General features: G+C 58.7%; 1 protein-coding gene across 2 annotated transcripts; it reads right to left on the reverse strand.

Annotated features, from left to right (window-relative positions):
• Window positions 1–1,691: 1,691 nt before the first annotated feature.
• Window positions 1,692–15,888, reverse strand: ACOT11 (acyl-CoA thioesterase 11). 2 transcript variants are annotated; one of them, XM_061344750.1, is made up of 18 exons: window positions 15,659–15,888; window positions 11,571–11,646; window positions 9,976–10,174; window positions 9,094–9,163; window positions 7,097–7,147; window positions 5,965–6,025; window positions 5,708–5,809; window positions 5,284–5,419; window positions 4,895–5,051; window positions 4,462–4,581; window positions 4,236–4,380; window positions 3,309–3,364; window positions 3,122–3,188; window positions 2,925–3,008; window positions 2,680–2,813; window positions 2,183–2,314; window positions 1,981–2,107; window positions 1,692–1,899 (listed from the first exon to the last, which is right to left on the reverse strand). In XM_061344750.1, exons 1-18 carry the CDS (start codon window positions 15,679–15,681, stop codon window positions 1,741–1,743), a joined length of 1,899 nt encoding a protein of 632 aa, XP_061200734.1. In that variant the 5' UTR covers window positions 15,682–15,888; the 3' UTR covers window positions 1,692–1,740. The 2 variants fall into 2 exon arrangements, with proteins under 2 accessions (XP_061200734.1, XP_061200735.1); XM_061344751.1 differs by lacking the exon at window positions 7,097–7,147 and having other exon boundaries at window positions 1,693–1,899; window positions 15,659–15,887.
• Between the last annotated feature and the right edge of the window lie 216 nt (window positions 15,889–16,104).

The raw sequence follows: 16,104 nt of genomic DNA on the forward strand, positions 1-16,104 counted from the left end.
TGGGGGTCAGCACACAGGGCTCTGCTAGCAAAGATCATAGGATCCCAGACTGGTTTGGGTTGGAAGGGACCTTAAAGCTCATCCAGTTCCAACCCCTGCCATGGGCAGAGACACCTTCCACTAGAGCAGCTTGCTCCAAGCCCCTGTGTCCAACCTGGCCTTGAGCACTGCCAGGGATGGGGCAGCCACAGCTTCTCTGGGCACCCTCACAGGGAAGAACTCCTGCCTTGTACCCAGCCTAAGCCTCCCCTGTCTAAGTTTGAACCCAGGTTTAAGTTAGGCCAAATGAGGGCACAGGGCACGGCTGCTGCCTCGGGGCCACATTGAACCTGCTGTGCCCAATGCTCTGCACACCCCAGGGCCTCCAGGGCTCATTCCCTCAGTGCCAGCAGAACCCCTCTGTCTGCGTGAGCCAGGGAAGCAGGGCAGGGGGCTCTCAGCAGTCTATAGCTGAGGACAGGCTTACCCCAGGCTGTGAATGGTGAGCAGCGCTCCCACCATCCCCCTGCTGCACTGCTGTGCCCTTCCCAGAGCATCTCAAGGAGAAGCAGGCGCACAGCAAGATCCTTGCAGTGGTCTTAACCCATCCTCTACCCCTATGGACGTGTGTGCTGCCATCAAAGCAGCTGGGGGAGAAGCACCCCTGAAGGCACTCAGGTCATTGGTGCTTGAGGCAGTCAGGGATGGGTGTTGAAGCCTTAAGGGCTCTGAGTTTCAGCATCCACCTGCATTTACTCCCCATGGCCTTGCTCAGCCCAAGGGAAACAAGGTTTGGGTTTCCCTTCCTTTTGTCATTTCAGTGCCCCTGCAGCAGTTTGGGGTTTGTATCTCAAGGTGCTGGTGCCACCAGTGGATGGGGATGGGGATGAGGAGCAGCCCAAAGGTCTTCACCAGCCTCTGCTGCCCCTGCCATGGTGGCAACGCCTCTGGGCAGCCCCCGAATCCATTTCCATGGAGCACTGGGTGAATCCCCTGAGTCCTGGGCAGCCCCATCCTCTTTCTCACCCAGGGAGATGACACCTCCATTGGGTATGCTGTGGGTGCAGGACCCCCATCCCATGTGAACCCCTGGAGCAGGGACCCATCCACAGCACATGCACTGATGCTCTTCCTTTCAATGCGCTTTCATCACCACTCCCTTCCACAGCCCCTAGGGTAGGATTCATCCCATGGGAGCAGCGGCTCCCAGTCCTGCCTGGGATGCGGAGCAGTGTGGGAGGAGTGGGATGCTCCTGCACCAGGGAGGGATATCACTGCTGCCTCCCCCTTTCCTACCTCAAAGGGAACCAGTTTCCTCCCATAAAGAATTAGTCCGAAAAACCCTGTTTTAGGAAGACCTTGGATCATGTAAAGATTCAAGTAGCATTGAGTGAACTAGAAAATCAAGTCCTGTACATCAACTTATAAAACACCTACGTACAAAAGAAGGAGGAGAGAGAAAAGAGATGACAGGTCAGTGCAATGGACGAGGCGGTGCAGGGATGCTCCTCCACCCCGTAACCTAGGACCTCGCTTGGTCCAGGCACCACCATCCTGCATCTCCATGCACCACGGAGGTGCGCCCTCATCTGTCTGTCCATCCATCCATCCATCCATCCATCCATCCATCTATCCATCCATCCATCCATCCATCCATCATCCATCCATCCATCCATCCATCCATCCATCCATCCATCCATCCATCCATCCATCCATCCATCCATCCATCCATCCATCCATCCATCCATCCATCCCCTGGCTCTAGAGGCTCTGCAGCCGCACGATCAGGTCATCCTCCTTGTTCTTCAGCAGGAACTTCTCACAGGCTTCAAACGTGGCACAGAAGGCAGAGGAGAGCCCCGCCACGTTGGTGGTCACGTAGTTGAGGTACCCGGGGGTCGCCTGGTTGTAGTAAGCCACCTGTAAGGCACAGCAGAGAGTTACAGGGGCACATGGAGGGCAGGGAGCATCCCCGATGGGGCGCAGGCAGCAGCATCGCACCTTGCTCATCTCCTCTGACTCCGGCCATATGCAGAACCCCGAGCAGATCGTCTCCCCCCGCGTGAAGCTGGCAGTGGCAGGGTGGGTGGGCAGCGTCACCGACCGGAAGGCCACCACGTAGGGGTCCCTGGGGAGGGAAGGGCCCGGTGAGCCGGTGCATCCCAGCCGGAGGGGTGCAGGGGTCAGGGTTGGGCGCAGTTACCCCTTGCTGCAGGGTTTCCGTCGGGATGCCAGGATGACAAAGTCCTGCAGCTTGTTCTCGGAGCTCAGTGTCTGGCTCACCACGTGGTAGATCACATCGTCGTCGTCTACTTGCTGGACCAGCTCAGCACTCCTAGGAAGCAAGAGGGACCAGGCAGGGAATGGAAAACCAGAGAAACACGGAGGTCTCACCCATTGACAGCTCAACACCACCAAAATTGGTGTTTCCTGCAGCAGTGTCCTATCACTGCAGTCCCTAATGAAGAGTCCCTCCCCAGCATCCCTATAGGCCCCCTTCACATACTGGAAGGCTGCTATGAGGTCTCCACGCAGCCTTCTCTTCTCCAGGCTGAACAGCCCCAACTTTCTCAGCCTGTCTTCATATGGGAGGTGCTCCAGCCCCTGCTCCCAGGAAAGCCCAAAGGGACATTCACCACCAAGCCTTAAACCCATGGACACAGCTGTTGGAAAGGGCATGGAAAACCTGGCAGCACTCACAGGTAGTGGCTGTCCCACTCGTGCCGGCGCCGCAGGTCGGAGAGCAGGGAGAAGGCTTGGGAAGCAGCGATGCGGACGGACATCTCGATGCGGAAGGAGAGGAACTTGTCCTCCTCCAGTGTGTACATCTGCACCTTGGGGAGCGCAGAGCATGGGCTGGGACACATCCATCACCACCAAGCCCCCCCGTTAACCATGATTTGGGGGTGAGAAGCAGCTCAGGGGGACGGGGCAGGGTTTGGTACCTTTTCCTTTTCTCTGGCCAGTGCCCAGTTCGCTTTGGCCACGAGCATCTTCAGTGCAGAGACGTTGTTGTAGCTCAGATAAACCTGGGGCAGGGGCAGCGTGTCAGGGGCAGGGAAAGGGGGAGCAGGGAAAGGGGGAAAAGGGGGAGCAGGAAAAGGGGGAGCAGGAAGCAGTCACTCTGCAGGGCATCGCTTACCTTGTTGCTTTGGTCCCAGGGCACAGATAATGGCACTTCGGTCTGTTTGCAGGAGACCACATATTTTCTGCAGGAAAGGAAGGGTTTTCCTTACAGTGGGACACAAACCACTCATAGACTATTCCTGAACCCCATTGGTGAGCCCATCCTCCTCCATCCTCGCATCCCATTCGCTTCTCCTGCTCACCGGTCCAGCCGAATCTTTTTCCTAGCACTGGCTTCTCTGTACCTCCTCTCTCCATCCTGATGAATAGGAAAAGACCATTAGGTTAGTAGGAGAAGGAGGGGAAAACCCTAAAACGCATGTCTTTTGGGGGAGTGGGCAGAACATTCCGCAGGGAAGGGCTGGAAGGTGCTCACTGGCAGCGATGGTTAGTGATGAGCCATGAGCTGTGTCAGCATTGCTACTGTGCTGTGATTAAGCAATAGGCACTGGCACATTAGGAAAACCCCCTTGCTGTGGCTGCAGAGCTGCAAACAGCCACTGAAACCCCAATCCCATCCCCTGGCACATACAAATGGCCCCTCCTGGGGAAACCAAACCACCCTAAAAGCAGCTTGTTCTAAAGACAGCGCTGGGGCAGTGTTGTAAAGCAAACGGGCTCTCCTGGATGTGAGATGCTCTCTGCAGGGTGGGAGAAGAGCCTGAGTTTTAAGGCATCAAAACCACAGGGAGGTGGGCACAGAGCAGCCAAAGGGAAGGCAATGGCATCGCTCGCTCATGCTGTGAGGCACCCTGAGACATGCAGGTGTTTGCTTTGCTGCTGTGCTCGTGTGACAGGTTTCCTTCACCACTGATCCAAATGGCAGTTACTGGTTAGGATGCTCTGGGAGGTAAAAGCAACCTGGGTGGTTTGCGTTCTTTCCCCTGTACGATAGAAAAGAGCTGGGACTTGCAGGCAGTGTTCTGCTCAGCCCTGCATGGCAAATACATCTCCATCTCTGCACGGGCAAGGGGTTCATTTTACTATTAGTTATACCGAGCAACCCACTTGCTCTCGAGCAGCTTCCTTCCCATCATCACAAAACTGGGCTTGCTCCGCTGTGAATCTCAGGGCTAAGTGGGAGCCCCCTGCCCCTGTGGTGGGGAGAAGCCAGCCCTGCCCTTCCTTACCCCCTGCTCGGGTGCCAGCATGGGCAGGGAGCGGGGCCGCCCCTCCTGGTCCAGCACCACGAAGGTCATGAAGGCGCTGTTGATGTGCCTGCGGCTGATGGACATCTCCTGGCCGTACGCCTCGGCGCAGACCCCCACCTCCATGCTAGGGGGGCCAGAGAGAAGGGGTGAGGGTGTGGAAGGCACCAGGAGGGAGGGATGGGGGCCCCCCATCACCAGCACCGACCTGTTTTTGAAGGCGTTGTTGACGATGGCTTTGAGCACCAGGCGGTCCCCGACCTGCGATGGTCCCCGAAAGTGGAACATCTCGATGGCCCGCAGCGTGGGGTGCGCATGGCACAGACGGCTGCGGGGGACAAGGGTTACCCACCAGGCATGGATCCATGCTCCAGCAGCCCTGTGCAGCTCCCCCGACCCAGACATAGACAAGGAGACCCCAAAAATGCCACCCTTTGAGTTCAACCACCAAAACCAGCCATGAGAAAGGGCAGTGAGGAGGCTCTGGTGAGCGTGGATCCTTCCCTGGGGTCCTCCAGCATCGTTAACCCATGGAATTCCCTGTACAGCATCCCCCGAGGGTGATGTGCTGGCCCCATCCCTTTGGTTATGTGTCCCCTTCAGGCACACCACCCCTCCATCCCAAATCCCTGCCGGATCACCTGGCTGCGATGGTGGCCACGTTCTCCATCCAGGCCATGATCTGCCCTCCAAAGGTGTTGCCCTGATGGTTGGCGTGCGGAGGCAGCACCAGCTCCACGCTCTCCACCCGTGTCTTCTCTGCCGGCACCGCCACGCTGCCATCCCGTGTCTCCAGCTCTGCCATGGGGGGAGAATGGGGCTCAGCCAGCGGGACCCTTCCCTCCTCTCCCCACGGCATCAACATCCCACACCTCCTGCTTGGGGGTTCGGGATGACGGGATGATCCCTACCCCTCCGTACCCAAGGCATTCCCAAACCTCTCACCATCCTTCCCAGCAGCATCCTGCTGAGGAAGCAGCAGCACCAGGGCTATTTTGGGGCTGGAAGCCTGGGCTGCAGGACACGGTACCGGTTTCACGGGGGCTGCGGGTGAGGAGGTCCTTGAGGGTGTCCTTGTGGACCAGGCGCATGCGGCGGCGCTCGGCAGCGATGCTGTGCTCTATCTTCTCCTCCTCTGTCTGTGGGATCAGCGGCTTCAGCGTCACCTGCAGAGGGGACATGGGCAGGATGGAGTCCCATTGTGGGAGAAGGCAGGGCTCCTTTGCGTGCTTATACATCCCACTGTATGTGTCAGAGCTGCGCTCCTCCTGGGTTATAGTACAGCTGCTTATGGAAGGGGAAAGGGCTCCTATAGACACACAGGGATCCCCAGGGAGGTGCCTGCAAGCATGGGATAAGAGATACCCATGAACCAACCATGCCATGATGGGAAGCTGACCATTTCCTCCATGCAGGGACCATTGGAGCCCCCCCCACCACCATCAGCCCCTCACCTTGTTGCCGGAGGAGCTGTGTGCCACGAAGGTGGCGTACGCCTTGCAGATGCTGTAGTGCTTCCCGCTGCACAGGTCCTCGTAGCTCACCTGGATGCCCACCTGGGAGAGGGGCACAGCATCCCTGAGAGCTGGCTCTGCTCCCCTGGGACCCACATCCAACAGGATCCCACAGCAGATCCAGGGGTTCGGAGCTGGGAACAGGCGCACAGCAAGGGGGATAGGGGTAGGGATAGAGGGGAAGGCTCCATACCAACCTCCATGCTGGAGTTAAAGGCTCGGTTCACTTTGGCTTTGATGTTGACAACCTGCCCAACGCTGGAAAACAGGAAGAGAGAGGACAAGGGGGTTATTGTGGGATGAAACCCATGGTCCTCCAGCACACAAGCCAGCGCCGAGCAGCTCCTCACCAAGGTGCCACCGTGTTAACAGTGCTGTGGTACAGGCTGCTTGGATGGTGGGGACCTGACAGCCACCTCCAAGGTGTGGGAGCCCATATGGGTCCAGAGCAGCAGTGAGATGTCACCCCACGTGCAAATGGGTGCGAGGTCTGGGGTGCTGCTGGGACACCGGAGAGGTGCAGAGGTGCCCAAGGCTTGCTTGGTGCCCCCACCATGTGCTCCTGTTCCTCCAGCCTCACATGTCCTGTTCTGCTCAATAGGGACACCTATAGGGTGGGTGCCATGGGTCCTCAGGTGATGGCAGCAGCAGCCCCAAAGCTTCAGTGCTCCCATCCCTTCTCCTCTCCAGGGCCTCCCAGCAGCAGGCACCTTGGGATACTGGGAGCGGGCAGGAGGCAGCATCCAGCCAGGGGCATTTTGCACCATCTCTTACATGAAACATCTGCTGGCAGCAGGAGCTCTGCTCTGTGCCTTCAGTAGGCTTCAGAGTGAACACAAGGACTGCTTCAGGTCTGCACCCTGGTACCGACCAAACGCAGCTCAGTGGTGGCACTGACAGCGAGCAGTCTTTATCAAATCAGGAATATTCCTTATATCCTAAGGGAGACCAACTGGGAAACTCAGTGGGAAAATAAACCCTATAACTGCTCCTGCGAGTTTGAAGCGTAGAGGACTCAAACCCAGAGGCGAGGAGGAGTCCCCGTGTGCCTCAGCACCCTAACTTCCCCCTTGTCCCAGCGCATGACACCCGGCTGGAGACAACCATCACCACCTCAGCTACTCGACACTGGCTCTGGCTGGAGCAGGGGTGGCACAAGGCTGGGATGATGCCTTTACCCAGCCCCTGGCATGGACCCCGTGCCCACCAAGCGTTAGTGAGGTTACACGAGCAGCCTCTATCCACCTCCCGGGCCCTGCGTGTCAGTGGGGTTACTGCTCCCGACTCACGCAGCGCCGCGTTAGGCTCTGGGGCTGCCCCGGTCCGTACCCGACACCGCTCCTCCCGTCCCGCCGCCCGGGAGCGTTTAGATGCGGCTGGCTGGTGCGAAAAGAGAGAGCAAGAAGGGGGGGAGAGGGTTAGAGGCGATGGAAGCGGTCGCAGGGATGCTCCAGGTGGGTTTGCAGCAATGGGCACGCAAGGCAGCCCCAGGGGTACATAGCGCAGCCCCCAAACGCTTCGTCTTGTCTCTCCTTCTGAAGCCAGTGCCATAACAGCCACGCAGACCTCAGCGCAGGGGTATGTGAAATCCTCCTGGGAGGCTGCGCTTCCATGCATGCACAGGGGAGGAAGGGTGAGGAGCATCGGTGAGTTTTGTGTCCAGTGAGCCCCCAGGCACCGACAGCTCCTCCCTGCCTGTCCCTTGCAATAGGAGGGTGGCAGAAAGCACAAACAGCAGAGAAGGAGGAGAGCTGAGAGCAAACCCTGCCCGAAGCTGCTGTGCTTTCAAAGAGCTCTGTGAGACATCCCTGCAGCCGCATTGAGAGGGACACCAGGGAGTGGGATCTGAGCCAGGAGCAGCACAAAGTCCTGACCCCTTGGAGCAGTGCCTGACTCACCCCCGAGCATGGACAAATGCCTTCCAGGGGTTGATTTCATGCCCTGAAGCAGGGATTGGGGCTGTTCTCCCAACCCCAAAACCTATGGGGAAAAGCTTCCCAAGCAAAGCTGCCCCAGAAGCTGGGGCGCTCACTGAGCCTCCTTGGAGCAGCACACTGACCCCAGTGGTGCCACCTCCATCAGTGTCACAGGAGGTGCACAATGTCCCCATGCCGCGGCTTTGGTATGCAGCAGGGTGATGGGCAGCTCACCCGGCACCACGATGTGAGATGGTGGGAGTGGGAGTTTAGTGTTTCCTGGGGATGAGAGTGAAACCCAAGAGCTGGAATTCCTGGCACCAAACAAACCAGCTGACAGCCTGGGACCCCAGGACCAGCCCTGTGTGCCCACACTGGCCTCTGACCCACAGTGGGGAGCTACTGGGCAGCATGGACCCTATAGAATCATGGTTTGTGTTGGAAAGGACCTTAAGATCATCCAGTTCCAACCCTCTGCCATGGGCAGGGCAGCTTCCACTAGAGCAGCTTGCTCCAAGCCCCATCCAGCCTGGCCTTAAAGGGATGGGGCAGCCACAGCTCCCCTGTGCCAGCATCTCAGCACTCTCACAGGGAAGAACTTCTTCCTTATATCCAACCTGAATCTCCCCTGTTTAAGTTTTAGCCCACTAAACCCTACACTGCATGGCTTGCTCACGGCCAGCAGATCCCCAGGGGATGCCATCAGTGCACTAAAACCCTGCACTGAACACCCAGAGAGCCCCCTGAGATGGTACCCAGGGGGTGAGCAGACGGGCATCCCCCTGCACAGTGGGAATGTATAAAGATGGGTGGCAGCACCTGGAAGGAGCAAACCTTGGGCCTGTAAGATCTAGGCTTGATGGGAATGGTCTCAGTGGATGAGGGCAGATCCCTGGCAGGGTTCACGTCCCACACGCCCAAGAAACCTCCCCTGCAACACAGCAGCATGCACTGGGGTGGGCACCTCCGCAGGGGCAGCACCCAGGACAAGCTTGGGAGGGGATTGTGGCCAGGCAAAGCTCATCTCACCCAGCAACATGCAGGGAGGTCCCATTCCCCAGCACGCAGGCACCCCCAGGGCTGCTGCAGCAGCATGACGACGTGCCAGAGCCAAGTTTTCCAGAGCTGTGTGTTGAACAAAGCCAGGGAGGAGCTGGGATGGAGGTGGAGGGGGGGGAATACCGGGAAGCCAACCCAGTAGGAGCTCCCCAGGCGACCAGACAGCAGATAAATCAGAGCAGACAGTCAGTCCACAGCCCTGCGGTGGAGCCGGAGCCTCAATCCCTGCTTGCCCTCTGAGCATCTCCTCCCCTCCCAAGCACGCTGCTCCCTGCCCCTCTCTGTTTCACACTGCACCCAGCAGATGGGGTGGAAAACCTCCCCTTTCCCCGCACATGCATTACTATTTACCTAATGGTATGCTCAAAATAGATGTCATCCATGGAAGCTGTGACGCAGGGGCAGCCAGCGTGTCTCTCAGCTGGAAAGGAAAAGCAAACTGCATCAGCAATGTGCAGCAACACGCAGAGAGGGTCCTCTGCCCCTCACCGCTGCCTCAGGGCTGGTGTCATCAATGAAACCCTGCCTGATGTCCCTTTCCCTGCTCCTGCTGCGTTGGCAGGGGGCAAGAGGAGGGTTTGGGGCTTCTACAATGTGGGCTTGCAGATGATTTTAGGGTTTGGAGGGCGTGTTGTAACTAGGAGGCACCTTGCCCTGCCGTTTGCCTTCCCTCCATGCCTGCAGCCACTGTGGGGATCCACAGGCAGCTGCTAACATCACCCCATACACAGCAAACACATACAGAGCCCTGCTGGTCCAGCTTTCTCTTGGGACTCCAGGAACCTCAAGCTGCCAAAATGCCTTGGGAACCTCACCCCTCTTCCTGCCATAACCCCGCTGTGCTTGGTGACCTGCGATACGTTGATCTGGTGAGCTCCATCACTTCCATCACCGAGCAGAGGAGCTCAGCCCTGTCCATCAGAGCCCTCTATCCGCTGCCGGGATGCCAGGGATGTCACCACCCCGGTCCTTGCCGTGCCCTGCGCACCAGGCAAGGCAAAGGGCAGTGTTTGGGAAGGAGCAGGCATCGGGGCTGATGTGTCCCCAAGCAAGTGTGCGTGCTGCAGCACACGTCTCCTCCCCTCTGCTCCTCTCCCGTTTGCTCTCTGATTACTCAGCACAAGGCATGACGTGGATCCCCAGCTCCCAGGGACGGCGCTGGACCACTGGGCACGGTGTGGATGAGCACCGGGTCCCTTCCACCGCATCGGGTGGGAGCAGAGGATGTCTCACCGGAGAGGCAGGCGGCCGTGTCGATCCACTTGAGGAGCTGGCCGATGCTGAGCTCGCCGCGGTGGTTGGTGTGGCACGGCAGCACCAGCTGGCTCATCTGCACCTCCGTGGGGTTGCGGGGATGCGAAGGGCTCGCCATGGCCCCCGCTGCCTCCTCCCGCTCCCCTGGGTCCTGGGCACACGGCGGAGAGGTGGAGCCCTGCGGGGAATGAGAGCTCTGGTTTACCCAAACCGGAGGGAAATCGTTGGGAACACAGTGACCCACGCAGCCCATTGGAATCCCAGCAATGCACAGCCCCAGGCATCACCAAAACCCACCCAGCCCTCACCGAAGACATGATGCTCAAAGCCAAAAAGGAACAAAACCCCTGTAAAAAGAGCCCCAGGAGGGATTCCTGCAGCTTTCCAGCCCATTTCCCTGCCGTTTCCCCCTGAAAACCCTTCCCAAAGTCCATCAACTCTCTGGGAAGGCATTTTGCTCCCCCAACAGCTTCATCTTTAGGCTGCTGCAGCAAAGGGTGGGTTTGCACCCCCAGAGCAGGCACGCAGCAATGCTCCACATCTTCCCCCATCACCCCCTTTGCCAAAGGAAAAACCAAAAGCAGGTTTCCCTGCCTGGTACAAGCAGGGTCGGGGGGGAGCAGCCCCGGTTTGGGGTTGTTTGCTGTGCTCCCGTGTTGGCTTTGCAGCTTGCTGGGCACGGAGCTGCTGCCCCCCAGTAGCAGGCTGGGAGGGAGAGGTTGGTACTGGGGCTGTGCGGGCAAGGAGAAGAGCTGATTTGATGTCAAACCAGGCGTGTTACACAAGGGGTGAACTCAGTTACCCCCGTGAGTAATGGAGGAGACACGAGGAGCTGCGTTACAGCCCTTCCTTCCTCTTCCAGCTCCCACCGCGGCTCCCATTCAGAGCACTTGTTGCAGGAGCCCTGCTGCAGCCGCTTCTTTGCCCTTTGCTTTGCCCAGCCTCTTTTAAAGACGGGTTTCTGCTGCAAACGAAGCTTCCCCGAGTACCCTGAGCTCCCCGCCTCTCAGAATAGCGTTTTCCTCTAGCGGGTCTAACCTCTGTTTCCATAGCTACTGGTACACGACATCCCAGGAACGGCACAGACCTTGCCTTGGCAGCGATGCCGGTGAACGCAGCAAGCCAAGCCTGCGTCAAAGAGCCCCCCATCCCGCAGTGGGATGGATGCTTGGCTTCAGTGGGTCCTCAACCCCTTTATGAGCCCCCCGGGCTGCTTCCCGTCGTGCTGAGGTGCCTCCATGAGTACCACGGAGCTATTTCGGGAAGCAGGCAGGCTCTGGGGGACGAGCCAGCAATGCAAAGCGCTCCAAAGCTGTCTGCTGTGAAGCGAGCAGCCGCCCGGCCGGAGATCCCACCGGTGCCTTTCCCATCACTTGCCATCACTAAATGGTAGGGAAAAAGCCAGCATCCCGTGGGAAGAGCCCTGATCATGCAGTAGCCAGCAAGAGGCTGGGGATGCTGATGCGGAATGTGTGGGGAGCAGATGCAACCAGAGCCAGTGCGAGCAGCTGGCAGCACGGCCTGGGTTAGTAGCCACTGGCACAACAGGGTTAGTTGCACGGCACAGGGGGTACCTGGAAGCCATTGCAACAGAAGCTCAAGATCTCCTCAGGGATTACTATATTCTCCTTGACCATTTTTAAGAGACACCTGGAAAGGAGAAGAATGGCTCCAGTTATAGAAGGACCGGCCGAGATGGGGATGGAGGATGCTGGTGGTGGTCCCCTGGTGGGGACGATGCCGTGTGTGGGGTGGGTTGTCACACCTCGGCATAGAATCACCGAATGGGCTGGGTTGGAAGGGATCTTAAAGCTCATCCGGTTCTAACCCCTTGCCGTGGGCAGGGCAGTGTCCCCCTGACTCACACTGATGTCCCTCCCTGTGTCACCAGTTCCTCAGCAGCACCCACCAAGGGTACTGCTAGATCCGAAATGGAGAAGAGCAGCCCCAGGGCTGGTGCCTGCCATTCCTCAGGGGTCAGGTCCAGCGCTCACCAGCTGCAATGGAAAGAGTCCCAGCTATTCTGGGGTGCTGGACCAGACCCAGTACACGGTGCTGTGTGCGATCCCTGCATCGCTGATGCTGCGTTGATACTTTCCATGTTGCTTCAAGTGACAGAGGGCTGTGTCCTGAAGCTGCCCTGCCCCCTGTGGTGACAACACCGTGGTCACAAGACATCCAGGAGCACATTTTTGGCAGAGGCAGGCCTCACACTGCGTGCAGGTGGTACCAGGGGCAGCAAATGGGAAGGACCCATCACTGGCAGCACTCCCTGCACCGACCCCTCTGCCTATGGAGCTCTGGAATCCATCCCCAAGGGCATCATGTGCCCTTGGGTGCCCACGGGCTCCCTGGCCACATGCACTGCGAATGGGTGCTGGCTGGACACGCTGCAAGGAAGGCAGCACGGGAGCTGCAGCAGAAAAGGGTTTATGTTTAGAGTCTGATTGCAAACACAACACTGATGGACCCTCAGTGTGTCCCAGCAGAAGTCCCTCTATTGTGTGTGTATATTGTATCTATATTGTGTGTACATTCCCCAGTGTGTGGGACCGACTGATTTTGGTCAAAACAGTGGAAGCTGCAGACTTGCCTCCTGCACAGTCAGCCCTCCACAGAGCTGGTGCCAGGCATCACACGTGTCGTGGCTGGTGTGAAACGAGGGTGCTCAGAGCACCGATGGATGCAAGCAGCACCAGGCTTCGCTTCCCCAGCCCCACGACTCCTCCACTCTCGCTGTTGAGGCTTGGAGCTTGCTCACAGCTCATCCACCCTTGCAAGAGCCTGGTGCAAGAGTCACCCTCCTGTTTAGCAAGACGGGTTCGCTCCTTGGGTTTGCTTTAATGCAGGCGCAAGGTCACGGTGGTGCATTGGCCCCATCACACCCCACAGCCACCAACACCAGAGAGCATGCAGAAACCCAAACCTGCTCCTGGCTCTGTGACTGTGTCACCTTGTCCCATGGGTTGGCTTAGAGGGAGGGAAAAAAAAAGGCTGTCTGCTTTGGATCCATCCCTGCTGCTATTTCTGAGGTGGCCCCAGCCCATGCTTCCCACCCCAGGAGCCCAGGGAAGAGGAGCGCCCCAGCCACGCGTTGCCAACACGCTCCAGGGACCTGGAAGCATTGAGCTGGTGGGTATTTATAGAGTATTCTGTTATCAAAACTAAGCGAGCAAGTGTCTGTCCTCATTAAAATCCTCAGCCTCACTCAACTGTCACATTTTTAAAGCTGTTGACTGATGCAGCCCGCAGGTCACCATGGCAACGGGATGCGGTACCCAGGCGATGATGCTCTTACTCTGTCACCCCTCGAGTGACCCACTTCTACCCAAAAAAAGTTTGTATTAGAGAAAATAAAACAACCTTCCAGCAGAATGTTTCCCTTCCCTCCTGCCATGCTTGCTTCCAGTGCTGCTAAAGGCATAAGGCACAGAGCAAATGGGGGGTTGTAAGGGAGAGACACCCCAAATGGCTCCACAAATACCAGGGGAGAGAGACCCCAGAGCACCCCACTGCTCTCCTATACCCTGCAGCACCAAAGCATCCACAAGCTCTGGGGATGGTCTCTGCTGCCAAACTGGGTGCTGGCTTCTTGGGAAATCACCAGGGGACCACAAGTTTGGAGGAGCCTCCACTGCAAAACCCCCTTGGGTCCTGCAGCCCCAAGATGATGCTGGGCTGGGATGCAGAGAGGGGTTGCTCCATCAAACCCCTGATCCCGCTGGAAGGGGGGTGTTTGCTTTAATCACCCCAAAGCAGTGAATGGGAGGGAGAGGTGAGGATGAAGGTTGGATGGGGATCCTGGGTGCTGGGCTACGGGGAGCTATGGGCAGAGCGGGGCAGCTCAACACCTCGAGCAGCCCCTGCCTGCCCTCCAGAGCTCTCCCACTGCTGCACCCCAAATCCCCAACCCCCATTTTCCCTCTCCAGGCTCTGGTTTCCTACCCCAACCCCAGCCCCTCGGTGCATCCTTACCCCTCTCTGGGAGTATTTAAAATATGAAGAGGGGAGGAAAGCATCACCAATGAATTTCTCCTGGGGGATTATTGGTGTATAATTGAGCAATATCCATGGTAACAAGCAAATCTGCACGCCTTAACAAATTAACCTGACCTACTTTGGGTAACTCTGCCATCTCAATGGGGCAGTGGGGGCTCTCCTTCCCCAGGGACAGGGCCCACCAGTCCCACTGCCTACAGCAGCAAAGCCCCAGTGCTCCCATGGATAGGACGGACAAGGGGAGATGTCCCCTCCAGCAATGGAGATGGGCAGCACAGCTCAGGTCCATCACCCCATGCCTGACAGGATGGAGGTAGATCCTCAGGACAAGCCCCACAGCACTTGCTTGGCTTGGGGTACAGGGTGCCAGCTCCACTGTGGTGCCATTGGGATGGTGGCCCTGCTGGGATGAGAAGGACCAGATCCCAGGATCAGGGCATGGTGAGGAAGCACAGCAGCTCCCTGTGGTGGGTCTCGGCAGGATCCCAGCAGGGTGGCCAGCCCAGAAGAGAGACCAGGACACCCTGTGAGGGGTATTTTGGGACCACACGTCATTCTTTCCATAGGGTTTCATGAAGTGAAGCAAGGCATGGGGCCAGGAGAATGCAAACAAAGGCACCAGGGGAATGCAATAACTCCTCTTATGATGGTTTTACATCCACCACCCATAGGAAACCATCAGGGTGAGCACAGAGGAGACCCCTCCAGCCTCCTCTCGTGCTGCTCCACTGCTCAGCTTGGTGCTGGGTTACGCATCCACAGCCCCATCCATGCCCTACCCAGCCCCTATTGCAGCTCCTGGGAGGCTCCTTGAAGGGCTGGCTCTCATTTATCAGCGTGAGGGCAAAGTCCCCCCAAGGGACAAAGGTCCCTGACACCGCTGCCTCCAGGTAAGCCAAGTGTCACCCCTTTACCCTGCAAACACCCCCAGGACCAAACCCACAGCACACATTCACACCCAGCCCCGGCACCCCTGCCCTGCTGACCGCAGCTTTCCGGCCAGGAGATGGCCATAGCACTGGGATCACCGCCAAGCTGCAGACCTCCATCGTGGAGATCACTGCGGTCAAGGCCACCATGGTGGAGACCACCACAGTGAAGAGAGATCGTGATGGGACATTGGTATCCGTCCCGGTGGGCTTGACTGTGCTTGTCTCAGCCATGGTGATGGGGCAGTGGTCCCCACCGTGGTGACCACCACAGCATCACGCTACGTACCCCATCCCGCCACCCATGCTGCCCCAGCCAGCCCCAGCAGATCCCACTGCCCTCCCCAGCACAGCACCGTTCCCAGCAGCCTTGTACCCACACTTCCTGCATAAGTATCCCCAGTTTGAAGTGAAAACAGGCTGCTCAAGCCAAACCCCCCAGCACACCCAGGCAGACCTGGAGGGGTAGGAAAGGATGGCACCAGCTCCCTCCTGCATGCAGAGGGTGCCACGTCCCCCTCATTGCGCCCCCAGCAATGACCACAACGGAGCACAGCATCGAGAGGGCATCACCACCGCGGTGAGCACAAGGAGCTTCCACCCCACATCCTCCTCCCCAGCACCGGGACAAGCCACGGCCGGGCTTGGAAGCCTTTGCAGCAGCAGCAGCCACGGGCTCCTGCTCGCCCAGCCCCGGCGGTGTCCCCATTGTCCCCAATGCCCCCGGCCCTCACCTCAGCCAGAAGAAGCTGAGCATTTGCAGGCGGCAGCGAGGCGATGGCTGGCGCGGAGGAGAAGCGCGCAGACACCTGCGTGCGCGGCCGGCACCGCCGTGGAGGCCAAGGGCTGGCGCGGAGCCCCGGGCCGGAGGCCAGCGCACACCCCCTCCGCTTCCTTAAATACAGACACGCAGGGACCGCTCTTAAGGTAGCGCCCGGCAGATCCGCTCCCGCCTGGAAAATGGCCGGCGCTGCGGGAGGTTGGCTCCGGATGCTCCGGCTGCAGGAGGGATGCGCCCCGGAGCGCAACGGGAGGCACCGGTGTGGTACCCACTGCTCCGTGCAGCCGGAGCCGTGCTGCTCTCCACAGCGGGCACAGCCGGAGATGGGGCCCTGGGGTCCCTCTCCATCCCCATGCATCACCTCTTCTTCTGCCCCCTGTGCCCGGCTGCTCCCCGGCA

The sequence above is a fragment of the Neopsephotus bourkii genome, unplaced genomic scaffold (assembly GCF_033783945.1).
Source record: "Neopsephotus bourkii isolate Nb327-2 ecotype Australia unplaced genomic scaffold, CSIRO-AGI_Nbou_v1 NB_234, whole genome shotgun sequence".
Taxonomy (NCBI): Eukaryota; Metazoa; Chordata; class Aves; order Psittaciformes; family Psittacidae; genus Neopsephotus; species Neopsephotus bourkii.